Source organism: Marmota flaviventris, chromosome 17 (assembly GCF_047511675.1).
Source record: "Marmota flaviventris isolate mMarFla1 chromosome 17, mMarFla1.hap1, whole genome shotgun sequence".
Taxonomy (NCBI): Eukaryota; Metazoa; Chordata; class Mammalia; order Rodentia; family Sciuridae; genus Marmota; species Marmota flaviventris.
This window is the reverse complement of record NC_092514.1, coordinates 32,916,327-32,929,902: the sequence shown is the minus strand read 5'-3', so window position 1 is coordinate 32,929,902 and position 13,576 is coordinate 32,916,327. Positions and strand designations below refer to the sequence as shown.

General features: G+C 43.2%; 1 protein-coding gene across 2 annotated transcripts in view; it reads left to right on the top strand.

Annotated features, from left to right (window-relative positions):
• Nucleotides 1–12,591: 12,591 nt before the first annotated feature.
• Nxn (nucleoredoxin) overlaps nt 12,592–13,576 on the top strand; it is a 147,390-nt gene continuing 146,405 nt past the window's right edge. For both annotated transcript variants that reach the window (XM_071603294.1, XM_027924510.2), the window contains exon 1: nt 12,592–13,052. In XM_071603294.1, coding sequence (XP_071459395.1) covers nt 12,681–13,052 — 372 coding nt within the window. In that variant the 5' untranslated portion in view covers nt 12,592–12,680. The remainder of the gene's footprint in view (nt 13,053–13,576) is intronic.

Genomic DNA, 13,576 nt, shown 5'->3' with positions numbered 1-13,576 from the left:
CCGAACTCACACCAGCCGTCTACAATCACGTTCTGGGGAAATCCACGTTCTCTGCCCAAATCCACATTCTCTGCCCAAATCCACACCCACTGGGCTTCTGTCTCCCAAAATATACTGTCTGAATCCCGTGAGAACTCAAGGGGAACTCAGGCAGCAGGATACGCCCTATTCCCAGGAGGAATAATCTTAAACCTTAAACCTGGAACCTAAACTGGGAACGCCCTAAACAGGATTATCTTAAACCGGGAACACCCTAATCTGCCTTGGTCCTTGAGCAAGGTCACCTACATTCAATGTCGCTGCAACATGTCAGCAACATGGGGTACGCTGGCAAGGAAATTGTCATACCTACTTGGCTAATGGCTCCCAGCATCTCCCCCCTTCTGATTAATTAAACAATAAGCAATGTGGTTTAAGGACCGTGCCTGGTAGGTTGTCCAATTCAACATATGGTTCTTACCCGTCATCGGAAAACTGACCTTTAGGCGTCAGCCTCCTGTCTTAGGTTGATACCACTGCAATTGAATCATACCCGTCACTGACTACCGGTCCAGCATACAGCCATACTTGTGGATAAGTCTATGCACCAGTGGGGGGGTGAGGTTCTTTGCCTCATCTCTGTTGGCCCCCAAATTTGGCCTTGGTGCCAGTGGGGGGAGTGAGGTTATTGTGGCTTATGGACCGTGCCTGGTAGGTTGTCCAATTCAACATATGGTTCTTACCCGTCATCGGAAAACTGACCTTTAGGCGTCAGCCTCCTGTCTTAGGTTGATACCACTGCAATTGGATCATACCCGTCACTGACTACCGGTCCAGCATACAGCCATTGGCCCCCAAATTTTAGACCATCACTAGCAGAAGGGAGGAGGATACAGAAATGCCACGACACCAAGCCAATTGATGGCTCCTTGGAAAAAATTGCATCACTGGTGACACCATCAGCAAAGATATGCCAGCATTACCACAATTCGCTGCACCAAACGATAGTTACATAGTCCAGGCAAGTTCTGCAAGCAGTTCAAAGCAGAGGAATCTATCAATATGTCCATTTCCTCCCAAAATCCGTTTCCTCCCAAAGTAAGTTGACTCTTTGATTGAGCATTACTTGTTGAGTTCTTCACCGGCACTGGGATGGAGATAGGAATTCTGGCAATGATGCTAAAGAGACATTATCCTGAAAAGAATTATTAAATATAATGAAAAGGAAAGGTGAAAGTAAACAAACAGATCTGTTAACCTACTTTAAAAACAATCCTTAACAGCTGTTTACCTAATTTAAATTAGTAAACAAACAGATCTGTTAACCTCCTTTAAAAACAATCTTTAACAGCTGTTTACCTAATTTAAATCAAACCATTTAAATCACGTGAATAAAAATAATAATAATTCGGATCCATTTTTTCATGAGCGCTCCTCATATAAGAAATATGGACATACGCACATACAGACATACAACACAAAACACAAGAGTGTACACAAACGTACAACACATAAGAAAATAGTAAAGGCCTTGTAGCTTTACCTAGGTGAAATCTCCATTGCAATGTTTAAAAACTCCACAGTCAAAAAATAAAACTGATCAGAAAAACATTAACCTAGGTTTGTATGAGCTCAAAAAATAAAAATAGAACCTTATGATGTGGAAAAATGCAATAATAAAATAGCTATTGAAAAAAGCATCCTGGTTAATCACTGTCGCAGATGTAAGAATGGCCAAGCTGGAGTTCTGGATATCAGCTGTTATGGATTTGAGTCAAATCATCTTCTTTTCGATCTGTAGAGACTGTTTTAGTTAATCTCTCTGGAATCCAAATGGGCTGCTGTTCTCCCTGTGGAAAAACACAAACAGACCCCCAACTCCAGACAATCACTGGGTCAGGACCTTTCCATTGTCCTGTTAGAATATCTTTCCAAAGTACTTTAGGCTTATGTACATTTTTTGGATACATATGTCTTTCTGCAGCACTAAGTCCTGATGAATCCAAATTTAAAAAGTTTAGAGTAAAAAGCGTTATTTTAAGTTTATCTTTGGGGGATATATACCCCTTTCCAATTCCCTCTTTTTGCTTTAATAAGTATGTTTTAATAGTTTGATGAGCTCTTTCAACTATGCCTTGTCCCTGTGGATTGTATGGGATTCCTGTTATATGAGTAATACCAAATGATGAGCAAAATTGTTTAAAAGAGGTAGAGGTATAGCCAGGACCATTATCGGTTTTTAACTGTTTAGGAACGCCCACAGTGGCAAAATTTTGTAAGCAATGAGCTATAACATCTTTAGTTTTTTCTCCGGCATGAAGGGAGCCCATCAAAAATCCAGAAGAAGTATCAACTGTAACGTGTAAATATTTTAATTTTCCAAATTCTGGCAAGTGTGTGACGTTCATTAGCTCTCTGTATTACCTTAGATAGCTGACCTTGTAAATCTCCGTGTCCTTGTAAAGTCTTCCATGCCCTAACTGCGTCTGCAGCAATTTGTGCATATATAGCAGGATCATATTCAATTTGTTGCCGTTGACCTTCATAAGGTCCTTTTCCTAACAACATATCTAGATTTCTTTGAGGGTAACCGGCTGCTGCATTTCGCCTAGCTGTCTCCGCGCAAAATTCCTCATTGGCAACCTTCCATAACAAATATTGTCCTCCATTTAGTACAGATTTACACATGCTAGCCCAATCTGCTGGCGTCATGTCCAAGTTAGTAATGGACTCAACCATGCTTACCGTGAAGGGAGCTTGGGGACCATAGGTTGTTACAGCCTCCTTTAACTGCTTCACTGTTTTAAAATCTAATGCACGGTGAATTCGCTGCCCTCCTGCCTGTTCAAGTACAGGGCATGCTAATCTTTGAGGTCCTGTCTCAGGATCCCATTTATCAACTACGGGGTTTGAGGGCCACTCAGCTGTCTCCATCGGTGGGGCTGTTGGTTGAATTACGCCCTCTTGTGATAAAACGGAGTTAGTAACAGCCTCCTGTTGTGGCCTTTTTCCTAACAACCCCTTTTCCTTTAAATTTTCTTCCTCCGTCTGACTAGCTCGAGAGACCTTCTCTTTTGCTTGATCTAAAATGTCTTTCTCCATGGTCTGAACCTCTAACAATTTACTTAACATCTTTTCGGTTTGTTTTTTACTAATTTCTAATCTACTATAAAGATAACGCAACCCAATAAGATAGCACAAAACAAAGCCGAAACTGAATGAAACAAAAACGGAATAAAAAATCATTGTATCAATTTTCTCTTCCTCAGGGCCGACAAACTTCAAACCTTTAGTCAACCATTTTTTCCAGTTTGCCTGAGAAATTTCTAGGGATAGGCAGCTTGAAACAAAAACAAGATAAATCAAAACAATAACACATTGTTTTTTGAATTGGTCACCCATTCTTTCGCTCTTCCTCAGGGGCAAGCAATTTCACTTACCTCCAAGCTTTAGAAGTTCCCCGTACGGGCCACCAAATGGCACAGTCTGGCTGGGCACACAATCACGAGCCACCACACAGCTTGTAGATTCAAACAGCAACTCTTTATTCCCGAACTCACACCAGCCGTCTACAATCACGTTCTGGGGAAATCCACGTTCTCTGCCCAAATCCACACCCACTGGGCTTCTGTCTCCCAAAATATACTGTCTGAATCCCGTGAGAACTCAAGGGGAACTCAGGCAGCAGGATACGCCCTATTCCCAGGAGGAATAATCTTAAACCTTAAACCTGGAACCTAAACTGGGAACGCCCTAAACAGGATTATCTTAAACCGGGAACACCCTAATCTGCCTTGGTCCTTGAGCAAGGTCACCTACATTCAATGTCGCTGCAACATGTCAGCAACATGGGGTACGCTGGCAAGGAAATTGTCATACCTACTTGGCTAATGGCTCCCAGCAACAAATGAGATAGAATAAACAAAAACTGCAGACCATAGTCACCTGTTTTGCTACATGATGAAATGGACAATCAAAAAAACAATAGCCAGGGGCTGTGGCTGTGGCTTAGTGGTAGTGCACTTACCTGGTATGTGTGAGGCACTGGGTTTGATTCTCAGCACCACATATAAATTAATAAAAATAAATAAATAAAAGTAAAAAAAAAAAACCCAATAGCCAGGTGTGCTGGTGCAGGTCTGTAATCCCAGCAACTCAGGAAGCTGAGGCAGAAGGATCACAAGTTTGAGGCCACCTTTAGCAACTTAGCAAGGTCCTAAGCAACTTAGCGAGACCTTGTCTCAAAATAAAAAAATAAAAAGGGCTGGGGATATAGCTCAATGATAGAGAGCCCCTGGGTTCAATTCCTAGTACCCACCCCCCACACATAAAAGAACAATAATCTTGACTTTCCTAAGTTCTAGTCAAGTTACTGAAAAAAAAAAGAAAGAAAGAAAACACCACACTTTTGCTATAATCAAGGAGGAGGAGGTGCCCAGATATTTAGAGGCAACATATTCTTCTTTTCAGTGAGTTATTCCTATTTACCAAAAAAGCTGCTTTCCCTTCTTTCATTTGGACCCTCATCAAATCTCACCTCCATATTCTCTTCACTTACCTCTCTTATCAAGCAATTTCTTTATCAGTGAATCACCCACAAAAAAGCAGCCCACCCCCAACTTTTTTGTGGTACTTGGATTAAGCCCAGGGCCTTGTGCATGCTAAACAAATGAGCTACATCCTCAGCCCAGAAGTCCAGGTTTTTTTAAAAAGGAAAAGAAAAAACAGATGCAAAACCTGTAATGTAGTATTAATCTACAGGTAAAATCTTTTACAGGGAACTCCAATTAAATGGGCTAATTTTTAAATTAAAAGTTATTACAATATTGTTGAATCAATTATTTATGTGGATTTGGAAAACTTTTATCATCAGAAGGTTCATTTTATATTAACAGGGTGGTTATAATGGAATTGATTTTGTATATGTGTGAGAGACATTTTTTACCTCTTTCATTTTGAGATATCCTGCCGAAGTTTAAATATTTCTTTTGCATGGGCTGAGGATGTGGCTCTGTGGTAGAGTGCCTGACTCACATGGGTAAGGCCCTGGGTTTGATCCCCAGCATTGCCAAAAAAAAATAAAATAAAATAATATTTAAAAATTCTTTCTCCATTTATAGTGTCTTATCCTTTGAATAAGTTCTTAATCAAAAATTCAAAACTGTTTTCTTCTTGGACTAGAATAATACCTTGCATATTTTTCTCACATCTATTCCTAGTCTTTCTGTTCCCTTTCCCAAGCAACCTGTTACTTCTTCTAAAACATCTTTCCAGATATATTTCATGCATATATAAGCATTATATTGGTTTGTGTATGTTTTTCTCTGCTTAAAAAAAAATTACAAGTAGGGACTGGAGGGATAGCTCAGTAGGAGAACCCTTGCTTAGCATGTGTAAGGCACTAGGTTCGATCCCCAGCACAGGAAAAAAATTATAAATAATAGTTTAGTTCATCCTGCCTATTCTCCGCCTTATTTTCTCTTGTACTTCATCTTTGGGATATTCCATATTATTGTATGTGATGGTTAATTTTATGTGTCCCTTTGACTGGGCCATGGGGTGCCCAGATATTTAGAGGCAACATTTTCTTCTTTTCAGTGTGTTATTTCTATTTACCAAGTGACCTAAAAAGCTGCTAGTTTTGTTTTGTTTTGTTTGGGTGCTGGGGTTTGAGTCCAGGTCATCTGTCATGCTAAGTATATGCTCTACCACTGTGTTGTATCCCCAGCACCAAGCTGCTAGAATTTTTGGGTTTTTTTGTTTGTTTGTTTGTTTAGTACTGGGGATTTAACCCAGGGGTGCTTTGCCACTGAGCTACATCCCCAGCCCTTTTTATTTTTTGATTTTGAGACAGGATCTTGCTAAGTTGCTGAGGCTGGCCTTGAACTTTTTCTAGTCCTGACTCAGCCTCCTGAGTTACTAAAATTTCAGACATGGGCCATCATGCCTGGCTTCCCAAGCTGCTAGTTTTGAGTGGGACCCAGAAAAAGAGAAGGCTCTGCAAGAGGTTCAGGCCTCTGTGCAAGCTGCTCTACCATTTGGGCCACAAGATCTGCATATCAATGGTGCTTGAGGTGTTAGTGATGGGGTGCTATTTGAAGCACTGGATAGAGCCCTATAAGAATTCACTCACCTAGCATGTGTGAGGCCCTGGGTTCAATCCTCAGCACCACGTAAACATAAATAAATTAATAAAATAAAGATATTGTGTCCAACTACAACTAAAAAATAAATATTAAAAAAAAAAAAGAATTTCGGTGTGGGTTCCTTAGGATTTGGGAAGAAAGCCCTTCCATCTACTATGGATAACACCTCTTCTTTTGTGAAACAGATACTGGGCCTTAGTAGAAACTGACACTTAGCCATAGGCCACCTAGTTATCCTGCTGCCTACGCTGTTTGTTGATTGCAAATTGGATGTTATCTGACTCACCAAGTTACAAAGTTAGGCTTACACAACAATAAGTCCTGTCCCCCAAAAGTAGATAGCTGCTGCACTAAAGCCCTTTTCTGGGACATTTCTGAAGCAGGGTGGTAAAGGGGAAGTCTCCTGGTGAGCAGAATTTCAAGCAATGCACCAGTTGTTGGCTTTGCTTGGGAGGAGCTTTGACCCGATGTGTGCTTATATACATCTCATGAGTCGAAGCCGGTGGTGTGGTCAGGGACATGGAAGGTGCATGATCAGAAAACTGGTGACAAGGAAATTTGGGGGAGAGATATGTGGATGGACTTCTGGGAAGAATAAGAAGGGGAAGGGAAAGGGAAGGGAAGGGGGAGGAGAAGAGGAAGGAGGAGGAGGGGGTGAGGGGGAGGGGAAGAGAAAAAGGAAGAAGAGGAAGAAGAAATAATTGATGTTCCATGTGAATACTCACCAGAGGATGACCTCAGCAGAAGATTTTTATCAAGTGGATAAGATAAATGTTCTGTGGATACCAATTAGCCTGTTCTCCCAGCCACCCCAGAACATCCAGCAGGCTCGTGAACAAAGTGGCCTTGGTGGCAGGGAGAAAGACCATGCATGGGTTCAGGAACATGGACTTCTTTCATCAAGGCATACCTGCCTGTGGCCACTGCAGCAGAGACCGACACTAAGGCCCCCAAATGGAATCATTTCTCCAAGTGATCAGCCAGCTTCCTGGAGGCAGATTTGTGACACTGGGCTATTTCTATCATGAAGGGGTAGCATTTTGTCCTTATTAGAATAAACACACTTCCTTGCATGCAATGCTTCTGCCAAAACTACCAGCCATGGACTTAAAGAACATTTTATTCATCATCATGGTATTCCACATAGCATAGCTTCTGACCGAGGTACTTTTCACTGCAAAAGTGTGGCAACAGGCCTGTACTCATGGAATTCACTGGTCTCACAATGTTCCCACAATCCTAAAGCTGCTGGTTTGATAGGCAGTGAAATGACCTTTTGAAGACATAGTTACATCGCCAGATAGGAAGCAATAGCTTGCAGTTCAATGTAGAAGGATGTATATGCTCTGAGTTGGCATCTAATGTATGAAAGTCTTTCTCCTATTGCCAGGATTCATGGGCCCAAGGTGGAAATGGGAGTGCCAGCACTCACAATTACCCCTAATGATGCACTAGCAAAAGTAGGTCTTTAAAAAATTTTTTTTTAATATTTATTTTTTTTTAGGTGTAGATGGACACAACACAATGCCTTTATTTTATATGGTGCTGAGGATCGAATTCGGGTCCTACCTGTGCTAGGCGAGCGCTCCACCACTGAGCCACAATCCCAGCCCCTTTAAAAAAATTTTTAATGTTAATTTTTACTTATTTTTGGTATTAGGGATTGAACCTAGAGCCTGGCACATACTAGGCAAGTACCATATCACTGAGCTAACTCTCCAGCTACAATTTGCTTCTTGTTCCCACAATTTTGTGCTTTGCTGGCCTACAGGTCTTAGTTCCAGGAGGAGTGATTCTATCAGGAGGTTCAACTATCTCCACCAAACTCGAAATTATGACTTCTGCATGGCTCCTTTGGACCCGTGGCAACTCTGAGTCAACAGGCAAGTAAGTAAGGGAGTTACTGTGCTGGCTGGGTGATTGTTCCTGAAATTGGACCAATACCCAATAGTAGCTGAAAGGAAGAGGATGTCTGGAATGCAGAAGATCCCTTAGGGTGTTTCTTGGTATTGCTATGCCCTGTGATTAAGGTCAATGGAAAACAGTAATCCAATCTAGACAAGACTATTAATGGCCCAGACCTTTTGGGAATGAAGATTTGGGTCCTTCCACCAGGTAAAGACCCAGCCAGCTAAAGTGCTTTTTGAAGGCAAAGGGAATAGAAATTGGGTAATGAAGATGGTGGCTATAAATACCAGCCATCATATGACCAGTTAAGAGAAACAAGAACTGTAATTATCATAGATGTTTCTTCTTTATTTTATTATGTTTGTGTGTATGTCTAAAATATTTTTGTTTCTTCTTTCTCTGTCATTACTTTATTATGTAACATAAAATGTATTGGTTTTAAGGGTTGGAGCTGTAGCTCAGTGGTAGAGTGCTTGCCTAGCATGTGTGAGCACCACATAAAAATAAATAAAGGTCCACCAACAACTAAAAAAGAAAAAGAAAATATCTTTAAGCTAGGCATAATGATACATGCCTATAATTCTGGCTAGCCTTCCAGCAGGAGGCTGAGGCAGGAAGATTGTAAGTTCAAGGCCAGTCCTGGCAATTTAGTGAGATTGAGAGCAACTTAGTCAGACCCTATCTCTAAATAAATAGGGCTGGGTGTGTAGTTCAGTGGAAGAGCACCTATGGATTCAGTCCCCAGTGCTAACCATACACATACACACACAAACCACAAATTATATATATAGACTTTAAATATCACTCAAGGAATTTCTCTTTTTAAAAATATTTATTTATTTTTTTAGTTGTAATTGGACACAATACCTTTAGTTTGTTTATTTATTTTTATGTGGTGCTGAGGATCTAACCCAGGGCCTGGCACATGCTAGGCAAGCGCTCTATTACTGAGCCACAACCCCAACCCCTGAGCCACAACCCCAGCCCTCTCTCTTTTTTATGGGAAGAGGTTAATATATTTTTGGTTGCATGTAGAGTAGTTTATCATATTAGATAGATATGACTTTGTTATTGTCTTTATTTGGAAATTATGGAGATTATTTGGAGGTATGGTTTAAACAAATACATATGGGTGTTGAGTTTACAAGGGGCACACTTGTAATGGTATGTGTCAATATGACTGGGCTAGGAGTACCCAGATATTTAGCTAAGCATTATTCCTGTGTGACAGTGAGGATGTTTATAGATGAGATTAATATTTGAATTCCTAGACCAAGTAAACCACATTGCTCACCCCAGTCTGGGCATGTCTCATTCAAACCATGAAATCTGAATAGAACAAAAAGGATAAGGATGGGAAAACTTATTCTCTCTGCTTTTTACTGTTTTGGAGTGGGATGTCCTGCCTTTGGATTTGAAGTCTGACTAGAGCTTCCACCATTGGCTTTCATGACTCTCAGGCCTTTGAACTCAGTCTAGAGTTCATTGGCTCTTCTGGCTCTCCAGCTGACTGACTGAAGGTCTTGGGACATCTCACCTTCCATAACATAATGAGTCAAATCCTTATAAGAAATCTCTTTCTCGCTGGGTGTGGTGGTGCATGCCTGTAATCCCAGTGGCTCAGGAGGCTGAGGTAGGAGGATCACAAGTTCAAAGCCAGCCTCAGCAATTTAGTGAGGCTGTGTCTCAAAATAAAAAATAAAAAGGGCTGGGGATTTTGCTCAGTGGTTAGGTGCCACTGAGTTCAAACTCTAATACAAAAAAAAAAAAAAAAAAAGAAAAGAAAAACCCTAACAATATCATGTATATTGTAGTTCCTTAATACATACTTTAAAAAAAGAATAGCATATTCACCATTCAATTTTTGTAGCGCAACTAGCTAAATACCAGTAGGGACAATCTCTTTAAGTGGCTCTCTTATACTCATCAGCAGAGAGAGTAGTGCTTTCCGCAGGCCAAAGGACATTGGCTAATTCTTTATAGGGAGCCAAATGAGTCTCCTTAGGCTTCTTCTTATAACAAACACCCACTAGAATTATGATTTTGGAATGATTTCCATTGCAAATCCCCTCTTTCGACACTCCTTTAAAAGGCAGCTGCGATATTTGGCTTCTAACCAAGGCCTCCTGCACCAACAATTCTCCAAATTTTATTTATATTTCATGTGCAGTATATTCGAACTCTCATTTTCCAGGTGCCAGATGCTGGTTTGGACACACTCCAGTGGAAAGTGCTTTCCTGTAAAATAATAAAAGTAAAATGCTGAACAAACTGCCTCTTTATACCAGGCTTGCACCTAGTATACCAAAGTTAAGGACTCTAATAATTACTTCATTATTTCCCCAAATTTGCAAACCCCCAAATTCCAATTCATTACCTCCACTCCAAATACTTTGTCTTTTGGTTTCCATAGGATGTAAATGCTTACCTTTACTTTTTTTTAGTGTCATGTAAAAATGTCAAGAGTGTAGGAATTTCAGTCTAACATGCTTTGGGTCATGCCTAACCCATGTACCTACCCACCCAGGGGCATTTCAGATATGAGCTGGATGAGAAGAAAGCATTTTAACCCATTTACAGAATTTTTTTAAAAAAGGATTTTAAAAGATACTTGAAAACTTAATATATATTATTTTATTATGTTTAAAATGTTTTCATTTAAAAATGATGTTTTCTGTGTGTTTTATTATGATACTGCCTTTGTAGTGGTCAGAATTTTAAGCATAACACTTTTCCTAAGAATTAACATGAGATTTGCATTTGTCATAGGGATCTTGCCTTGCTTAGGCTGTCCTCAGTCTAAAGATCCAGCTTATGAGCAGTCTTTAGGTGGTTACTAAGAAAATATATGTAAGTTGTAGAAATTGCTGGTCTGGTGTTGTCCTACATCTCCACTTTCTTCATTTTTTATGTGGTAATATTTCACTGCACTGAAAATCTATATGATTCCTTGTTCTACTGTTCACAAATTTGAGAACTTTAGGGCTCGAAAGTTTATGTTTGTGTCAAAGCTTGCAGTTAAGTTGGGAGGTTTAAATGATATCCTGTTGAGACCTGCTATGATGTGTGTGTGAATGTGTGCGTGTTTGCGTGTGAGGGGACAGGGAGGGGACCTTTGTAAATAACAAGAATTCTGCTTGGTCCTGCCCAGCAACATTTTTCACACCTTGGGGCTGGTAGAACTTTTTCTTTTCTCGCTCTTTCCATTAGATGGCGGTAGATACCCAAGAAATAACTTTAAAAGCACTGGAGGGCTGATAGTTTATTTATTATTGGTGTGTGTGTGTGTGTGTGTGTGTGTGTGTTTCCTTTTGCTGTCACACCAAAGCCCTCTTTGGCAGGTGGGCATGGAATACATTTTTGTCATGTTTGTGGGTAGGGGTGGTTGGGAGCCCGGGAGACTTTATTAAACAGACCACCTGTTAAGTTTCACCCTAAAGATCAGTAGAGGAAAGTGACCAAGGGGTGGAAGATGGGGACGGAGGGGGAAAGTGGAGGGGAGTTATATTGGCCAATTTGTTATATTGTGTAACGTGTGCATGTATGAATATGCGACAATATATCCCATTAGTATGTGCCACTATAATGAACCAATTTAGAAAGTGGTGAGAAAAACTTTCTCCCTAAACATCCATGAACATTTGCCATTTGAGGAAAAAATTCCTTAGAATGTTTCTCAGCCATCAACAGACTTGATATAAGTTTTGAAGCCAATCAGGAGAGCTGCCAGCATTGATTTAGAGATACTGCGATCAGCATCTGTTGCATGTTTGTGGAGATGGAAGAGAGCCTTTCGCTGATGGGACATGGTCTCAGCGACCTGTGGACTGAAATCCCACACTACGACTTGCAATCAATTCACTAGTATTTATGAATTCTTTTTCTTGTGTGCCTCGTACTTCACAGGCGCACAAGAAATAAAAGACATGGTGTCCTCTAGTCCAGTTATAATAGAGAATACAAAATATACACAGAGAAATAACTGCCGAGCAAGACTTAGCCTGATAAAGTGATATTGTATGGCAAAGACACTAAATCCTTTTAAGTTTTATGAGAGGTCAGTGGGTCCTAAGTGCCCTTAGGGTTAAGCTTTGTGTGGGGAGAAAGGAGAAGGAGGTGGAGGAACAAGGAGTGGGTACAAAACAGGGTGACGGGGAGGGAGACACCTTTGGAGAAGTCTGGAGAGAACTTAGAATTGGGAGGGAAGAGGATATACCGGCAAAAGTGCGGCCAAGTCCAGTTCGGCATTGGTTTGCAGCCTCAGAAAGCTCCGGCTCAGCGGACCCTTCTCCTGTCTTCACTTAGGCCCAAGGCATTGAGGTCACGGTGGAGCGTTTCGGGTCAGGTTTCTTTGGCCACGCGCTGTAAGCCCGCGACCTCTTGCTGGGGCGCCTGGGCGCCAGCTGCTGGGGACCAGCCTGGGTAGACTGCGCCTAGAGTGCCCCGCGGCCTGGGTCAGCCACGGAGGGGGCGTGGCGAGCGTGGGCCGGAGGGGCGTGGCGTGGGCGGACCCGTGGGCGGAGCTCTCCTCACCCGCTCCCGCCGCCTTTGCCATCGCCTCCGCCCGCCCGCCGCGCGGACCGAGGGAGCCGGGTAGCAGCCGTCTACCCGCCCGCCGCCCGCGTGCTGGGGCTGCGGTGGGCCAGGATGTCGGGCTTCCTGGAAGAACTGCTTGGCGAGAAGCTGGTGACCGGCGGCGGCGAGGAGGTGGACGTGCACTCGCTTGGCGCCCGCGGCATCTCCCTGCTCGGGCTCTACTTCGGCTGTAGCCTGAGCGCCCCCTGCGCGCAGCTCAGCGCCAGCCTGGCCGCCTTCTACGGCCGCCTGCGGGGGGACGCGGCGGCCGGGCCAGGGGCCGGGGCTGGGCCGGGGCCGGGGGCCGGAGCGGCCGCGGAACCCGAACCGCGGCGCCGCCTGGAGATCGTCTTCGTGTCTTCGGACCAGGACCAGAGGCAGTGGCAGGACTTCGTGCGGGACATGCCGTGGTTGGCGCTGCCCTACAAGGAGAAGCACAGGAAGGTGAGCGGCGCGGGCCTGTTGGCGCCCCCGGCTTCGAAGCCCCCGCGCTCCCGGGAGCTCGGTCCTCGCCGCCCCTGCTCTGCTGTCCCCTTGCCCTCCTTCTCCATCTTGGCACGTACCTCCTCTCTTGTCCCTATCTGAGCTCGCACCCCGATCCTAGGTTGGGGCGCCGGCGGCAACTCCTAGGTGCCAGTGTCAGGCTGCTCCCGCAATGGGAAGTTTTGACACCCTTTAGCCCCCTGGACCCTGGCTTAAACTGTGACCCCTTCTCACATTTTGGGAGTCTCGCGAAAGGGTGACTATTCTCTAGGGTCGCTACCCAGTGACCTCCCCCCACCTCTTTCTATTAGTGCAGGGAGGGGGCCTTCCCCCAACCACTTAACTCCTGGTGGATACCTGTAATGGGTTGGGGAAAGCGCTAGCCCCCTACCCATAATGCCCAAACCAGGAAGTTTCCTTTCTATTCCAGAGAAACCTGCTTTCCTGGGGCCCCCTCCCAAAGCACTAGGGACCTGGAGGCCGAT